At 39.3% G+C, this 7,548-nt stretch overlaps 1 protein-coding gene across 1 annotated transcript; it reads right to left on the minus strand.

The window, feature by feature from the left end:
* Window positions 1-263: 263 nt before the first annotated feature.
* Window positions 264-3,293, minus strand: GDF2 (growth differentiation factor 2). Its single transcript, XM_040563233.1, has 2 exons — window positions 2,948-3,293; window positions 264-1,217 (listed from the first exon to the last, which is right to left on the minus strand). The coding sequence occupies exons 1-2, from the start codon at window positions 3,291-3,293 to the stop codon at window positions 280-282; spliced, it is 1,284 nt and encodes a 427-aa protein (XP_040419167.1). The 3' UTR covers window positions 264-279.
* Between the last annotated feature and the right edge of the window lie 4,255 nt (window positions 3,294-7,548).

Genomic DNA, 7,548 nt, shown 5'->3' on the forward strand with positions numbered 1-7,548 from the left:
AAGAGAAAAGTTCAAATAAGGTATTCAGATTATATCACTGTTAGAAATAATGCATGGTTCTTTCAGTCTCACAAAATTTTAATTCATGATACATAATGCAGACTATTTACAGTGATTGCCATTTTTTAAATGCCAGCTTTCCTTCAAAAGAAGCAGCACCAACAGCTAGCCCAATGCTGTGCTCCAAACCTTGTTTGCAAGGATTTTCATTTGCATTACTAATGTACAGATTTACAGAGAGCAGAAAGGGGTGTATTCTTAGAGCTTCTGCCTTGTATACTACCTGCAGCCACATTCCGCCACTTTCATCCCTTCATAGTTATATATCAACGTGGGTACCCCAGCATCATCCTTATACAGAATAGAGATGGAATCCAATTTGGTTGGTACACAGCAGGCCTTAGAAGCTTTCTTCGGGTTTTGGAGGTGCACCAGAGTTTGGACAATAGCGTGTTTTGTTGGGGTAACGTTATCTGTCAGAGGGAAGAAGCAACCTCCTTTGCACTCAAAAGCCTCATAGTCTTTGGGAGCGATGATCCAGGAATCCCAGCCAATCTCCTCGAAGTTCACATGGAGGGAAGTTCTCCGGCAGTGGTTGGCTACGATGCTTCTCTTGCTTCTGGAGGAATGCCGGCGGGGCCCAGTGACGGCCTTTCCCTCTCGTGGTTCTTCTTCAGACGAAGTGTTGTTCTTTCCTAATTTATTTAGTACATTTTCTTGTTCATGAACAATCATCTCCCGGAGCTCCACTTTGGTCTCTTTTGTCCCATTGCTGCGGTCATTGGAGAACACTATTAACAGGGGCAGATTTTTTTTGTCAGGAGTAACACTGATATCCAGCTTCCCACAAGTGAAACCACCCAGAGCCTTACTCTCTATAACAACCTCTAGCTTGTTTTTAGTCTTCAGTTTGTCTGCCCTGACCCATCTTTTCACAGCGCTGGACACTTCAAACATCTCCCAGCCACACTCCTGGATATTGTGGGAAACGAGGAAAGATTTTGTGCTTTCTGGGTTTTCCCAGTGGTCTCCATCTAGAACATCATAAATGACCATGTTGCCTTCCAGTCTAGACAGAGACCCAACTTCCCTGTGACAGGAGATAAAAATTCTCAGTTCAGCTCTGGTGATTTCCTCATATCGTGGAATCGAGATGTTGAAGAGCAAGATGTGTTTCTGAAATGGATTTTCTTCTGGTGAAGCTAAAGAAACAACATCTGCAATAGGAAATTAAAACACGTGGTTACAGTGCTTCTGACTGTCCAAATAACTTGCTTTTCAAAGATGCAGGGTATATTTTGGGCGTGAAATAAGAACATGGTTACCTAGCAATAAAAAAATAATACTGTCTTCTGGCCAGGTTTCAGGGGCAGAGGGCGAAAAGTCAAAATGGAGGTCCCTGATGGTGGTGGTATTTTCACCAAGATTTCATGGTCAGGTGAGTATGGGGAGGAGTGGAGGGATAGCATCAAGAGTCTGCCTAGAAGAAGGTGTGGGTAGTGCTGGTCAATAGTAGGTGTGTAAATAAAGCATCTAAAGTGTTCAGATTTAGCATTTTCCTGAAGAGATTTTTACAGAAAGGATTCTCAAAAAAAGCTGTGGGAATTTACCACTGATCATCGTGCAATGGGATGAACTGCTCGCCTAGTATGGAGAAGTATAGTACGTACTTGTCTCTTTCTAAGAATTAGTTGTGCTGAGGCTTTTGCCTCAGCTGTCTTCAGATAGCTTTGAAAGCAGCTTGGGTGACTGAGAGTTAGGGGAAATAGAAAAGCGTTTGAAAAACCTGAATCAAAGCTTGAGGGTCTGTCTAATTTGGCACTTGGTGATAAACAGCCTTTCATGTCTGGGTCTGTTCCAGGCAGGACTCACTGAGCTTGTGTGATATATATATATATTTTTCCTGCAAATGTATGTGCAGTACCAGCAATCTGCCTTGGGAGGGGCAGATATTTGGCTGGAAGATCATATTGGTAATGTTTTAAAGTGATCACTGACTGATGTCTATTTAATGGTCAATGTAAGATAATTACTCAAGCATCATTTAGGGCAATTTTAATTGGTTACTTTTGACACTTGGCTACTTTTTACACTTTTTCAGCATTTACCCTCTAAAGCAGTCTGAGAGGAAAGTGGGATGTGGGAACTGTAATCTAGCTGTTATACTGTCTAGCTGTAATCTGGCTGTCATACTGTTAAGGTTTCTTTCCATTTCAGGACTAGGGTCACTGATTTGAGAGAGGTCCCTATAGTGCTGTTACCTGCATATGTCTATTTTTTTATATAAACAGATTCTCCATGTTGCATTTCTATCCCAAGAATTGCATTTACTTATAACTATTTTTTACTGCTTCTTGAGGTAGAGCTTTCAAAAATCTATTTATTGTTACACAGATCTTGATCTTTTGTTGTTGTTGTTGTTGAGACAAGCTTGACTACCACTTTCGCTGTAAATCTGCCTGCCTAAACCAGAATCTGTGGGGAGCACTGCTGTTCCTTGCTTGGATCCAGAGACAAATTTCTCAGCTGGCTACTGTGTTTTTAAGGATGATAGGAGCCTGCCAGAAAGAAGAGCTTTCTTGCATGGATGTCTCAGTTATAGATGATCAAAAGTATTCTAACACAGAAGATCAGTGACAAATCTCTAGCTTGGAGAAATGTGGTTCATGTAAATGCTGTATTCAGGACATTGTCTCAATTGATGCATTTGAGAAGAGAATATTGTACAATAAGAACATCAAAGAAGAAAACTTAAGGTAATGGTATTTTTTAAAGATGAATGAAATGATGGAGCAAGACTACAGTCCAAAATTTTAACCTGCTTAGTTTCTAAATAATCTGTGGAAGTTAGACACTCAGTTTCCTCAGAAATTCAAAATAATCTGAGTAACTGCTGTCCATATACTTCTTTAAAAATTCTAGTCCACATATTCAGGACTTCTCCTACCTTCAGTACTGAAGCTCCTCACAATGTTGGATGCGGGGATGGAGGACTTGTCCGCAGTGTATCTGTTGTATAAATCAATCATGAACTGTGGTGGTTCTTCCTTGGTCTTCACTTGTGAGGGGACCCTTGATAAATTCGAACTCCTTAGTAAATCCGTCTTCATATTCTCCAGGAAAGATTTAAAGTCAAAATGGGTCTCATCTTCCACTTCCCCAGGATCGTGAATGGGTGCGTCAGACTTTCCCATAGCTGATAACTTGTCCCAGTTTTCCAAAGGCTTGCCTCTTGTCAGACAGGCAATGATATTGAAAACAGACAGTGCAGCTAATACTCCAAAGTAATGCATTTCTTATATATTTACTTTCTGATGGAGAGACGAGAGGACAGGGGTATTTTAGCTGATTAAAAATATTGTACCATTACAGACAGAGGAAAGGAGATGGAAGTCAAACAACTGGAATGCCCTTTGCAAATAACTTTCTTGTGTTCTTTTCACAGTCTGCTTCAAACCCCAGCCTCTTGTCAGTTGTCAAGCAGATTGGTTGTACACTTGCCCTTATCTGAGTCATTGATGCCATGCTTCAGCTTCTGTTATCTAGCAAAGCTCTTAGTTAATGAAGATTCTGTAAACATCTGACAAACACATATGGCTGGTGGGAAGGACATTGTATATTGTAAAGAATCCACATTTCACTTAAGGGTCATCATTGCTTAATTACACTCTTTTGTCATTTCCTTTCCAACACAGACAGAAGCTTTCTTAGGGACGTTGAGAATTACACAGTTTTCATCAAGACTAGAAAACAGAGATCTAGAACAAAAATCCTCTATTGACTGTTAGTAAACAACATCTCACAAATCTCTGTCACAGTCCCTTAACCTGCCATCAGAAAATCTCCAGTAATTTGATGGAGACCTGCGATTCTGCAAGACATGATCTCATGGCAGTGCAAACAACCTTAAAACTTCTTTCGTTTATCAGCCAAGAGCTATTATTTGTACACAGTGAAATATCTGTTTTGTGTCAAGTTTGCTTCATGCTGTTTGCAGGCCTGTCCATTTGGAGTTTGATTCCTTTGGTAGATGGAAATTAATTATTGTTTTTATAGTATCTTACGTAATGTATTTCTTAGATTCTTGATGGTCAGTCCAGTCCCAGAGCAACCAGTCATTATTTCAGTGACCTCAGAATAAAGACAGAACTAAGCCTTCTAAGGCTATGTGGAAAGTAAGAGGTCTCTGTGAAGATAAGGAAGATTATCTATGCAGATAATGTTACCCATGAAAAGAAGTGGCCAAGAGAAAAATACAAGTCTGATGATATCATTTCTCCTGATACAGAGGAAAATAAAAAGTGTATTTATAAGCAAAAATGGCACTTGTTATTTATCTGAATGAATCTCATTATCTAATCTAGTGATACATGTTCTGTCAGTATTATTAATGCATCATTTTTCTAAGCACAGTTTAATCCACACTGCACATGTGCCACAAAGTCTGAATAGCATTAGGAGATCTTACATTGAAAAAAAAAATCGCAAAGATACAGACAAGATTTTGTCCTTTCTTCTCTAGTTTTGTAGCAGGGCATACACGGTGTTTAAAGTGAGCCCAGACTTCTCAAATGCTCACTTATGTATCTGTTCAATTGACAATTGGGATCCGAGAGTCTGGTTAACTATGTTCCTAAGCTGTAAAGTGAGAAAGGATTGCTTTGCACTGATCCTGTTCTCCTGAATTAGCAAGATTGGTTTGTTTTACTCAAGGCCCTTGTATCTTCTACCTGTGTGCAAGAGCCTGATGGCTTGTGTTTGGCTAAAGCATAACTTTTCAAGGGTCTCCAGAATCTATCTGAAAATGTCAAAAAAATTTTTTTTTTTTCTTTTCACTTTTTGTAGCACTTTTTCCAGAAGATTATCACTCACACTTAAAAAAAAATCCTGGTACTTCATTTATTGTTTCATTGTGTCTGCCTTTACCTTCTAGACACTAGTTCTTTCCTGCTGGCTTAAGGAGCCCCACAGTGCAGGCATTTCCCCCCCATCAAAGTACTTGCACAGTGTAATCGAGTTACTTCTCAGTTTGCTTTCTGATAAAATAAACAGTTAGAGAATGTATCTTACAGAACGTGTCTAAAAATGCACCAACTCTTCTTGTTTCTCTGTTTGTGTCAGAATTTCAGTGCCTTTTTGAAAAGGTGAACACTGGGGCTACACATGGTTTTCTAGTGGCAGTCCATCAGTACCACATGCAAAAATAAAATCTCCTTTTCTTCTGGGGTTTGCTCCACTGTGCATCTTTTAAGGCTTTCATGTAGCTCTTTTTACGTAGCATCACTGTGGATGCTCATATAATGCTGTAAGACCATGACAACCACCAAAACTGTTTTAAAATCATGATTTTCAAGGGTGCAATCTTCTGCTCAGTAGGAACAGCCTCCATTTCTTGTGCCTAGGTACAACGTTCTGCATCTGTCTACCTTGAAATGAGTTTTGATTATATAGAGTGCAGCTAAATCAAGATGTCTATACAAATACCTCTCTCCTAAACGCTCCTATGCAAATGCTGTGGATGTTGTCATATATAGACTTCCAGTTCATATACAAAGATGTCACATAGTGTCAGGCCAAGTGTCATCTTTGCAGAAACTTTACAATGAACAGTTTTATTCAGTGACAATTGCTTTTGAAAGCTGCTCTTTGAGGTTTGGCAGTGAGACAGTTGTTAATTCATTTGATAAACAAATACATTTATATTGTCCAGTGGTTCCTTCTAACTGTGCTGCCTTGTAAAAGTGAAGTGAAACAGTCCACAAAAAGCTAAGTACATTCTACCTGTTGCTTTTACCTCTGACAATTAAACTGTGATCTCAAAGAATGAAATGAATTTTGTTTTAGAAAAAAATGTCCTTTAAGCTTCGCTGACTAGTATCAGCTGTTTTCCTGGCTTATCTGTCTTTAATCATCCAATATTACTATATCCTCAATTCTTTCAAGATTAATTAGTGGGATTATCTTAACCTGCTATTTTAAGTGTTTGTCAATGTAACTTTCTCAAGAAATTTAGACATTGAGTGGAATGGTTTATAGGATGGTCATAGAGACCGAAAAGGCTGTTGGAAGAGAAGAACCAAGAGAGCAGTGATGCTGGTGTTTTCCAACAGCAGCTGACTGCATTTGTGCCATTTTAAAAATATTTTAAAGTGTTTAATGCAAAGCTTCCTTTTCTGAAGGAAGATTAGATGTCTAAATACCAAAGACACAGAAAGTAGTAGCCACTTCTAAACAAATAGTGGTTAAAGGCCTTGGTAACATTTGAGAATTGACCGATACAGCTAAACCAGAAAATGCATTGTGACAAACATGGGTTTCTACTCGAAGTTACACTATTCCCCTAAATGAAACAAATTTTACTAATAAGAGAATTGTCTTGTTTGTGTAGTAAGGGAATGCCTTGATAGCTATGTCACTTACGGGTGTAATTTTTGTTTGCCTGTGCTAAATTGTAAAGTTATGCCAACAAACCTTTAAATGCATATTAGATCTTTAAAGGTTTTCTAGGTATCCTAAAGAGTGTAGGAGTAGTGTTTTCCCTTATATCCTATAGACCTTACAACAGATTGTACGATGGTATCTCTATTTTGTAATTGCTTGCATGGCACATCTTGGAAAGCAAATTTGTACTCAGTGACTAACTCAAGATACAGAAAAGATTCCCAGAGGAGAACAAAATGCAAAAGACCATATCATAAATACACTACACTAATATGTCATTCTGTTCACAGTTGAAACTAAATGGGATCAAGACGACCTACAAAGAAGGATAAATCTTCATGTAGAACAGAAATGGCAATGGCTTAACGTACTTTGAAAAGTGTTATGCTTATGGCTGTTCTGTAGGAACAAATGATGGATTTCTGAGAAGTTTCTCATTTTTCTTTATGCATCAGCATTACTCTGTCAACATTAGTTGAGTGTCTCTTGATTTATAAAGACACAAGACCCTACATTTTTAAGGGAGGTCTTTAATAGCAACAGTATGCAAAGGTTTGTCCTGGTAGTACCCGTGTAAATCCCTGTAATGCTTTTGGAGAAGAAATGCCTAGCAGGATCCTTGACCTTTTGGCAATTACTACAAGGTCTTAGAGGTAACTACCACTTAATGAGAGCTGTTGGGAGGAACTGGGAAGAACTGTTGATAGAGTAACCTTGCAGACACTCCCACGTACGCAGAATCTTAGTTTGGTGTAGGTTAGCAGGAAGGGCCACATTTACACACCCCTGTTGTCTGGGAATCTGCACCCCATGAATATGGAATATTTATGGTAGAAATTACCTAGTGCCTTAGCTGGAGAGGAGCCTTCCAGGTCAAGTCATTCATCTGAGGGTAGTGCGCGTTTTGTCCTTTTGTGTGAGCAATACCGCTCTAATAGGATAAGGTGGTACAGAAGGTTGGACTGTCCCTTGAGTAAGAAAGGCTCCACAGCTCGCTCTCTGTGCTACCTCACAGACCTCCGAAGTTTGTTCTGCTCCTGCTCTGCCCAGGTGGTCATACAGCAGGTGGGTGAAAGCAGAGCACATCACCAGCACATCCTGGCATGC

Source organism: Cygnus olor, chromosome 7 (assembly GCF_009769625.2).
Source record: "Cygnus olor isolate bCygOlo1 chromosome 7, bCygOlo1.pri.v2, whole genome shotgun sequence".
In the NCBI taxonomy this organism is placed as follows: domain Eukaryota; kingdom Metazoa; phylum Chordata; class Aves; order Anseriformes; family Anatidae; genus Cygnus; species Cygnus olor.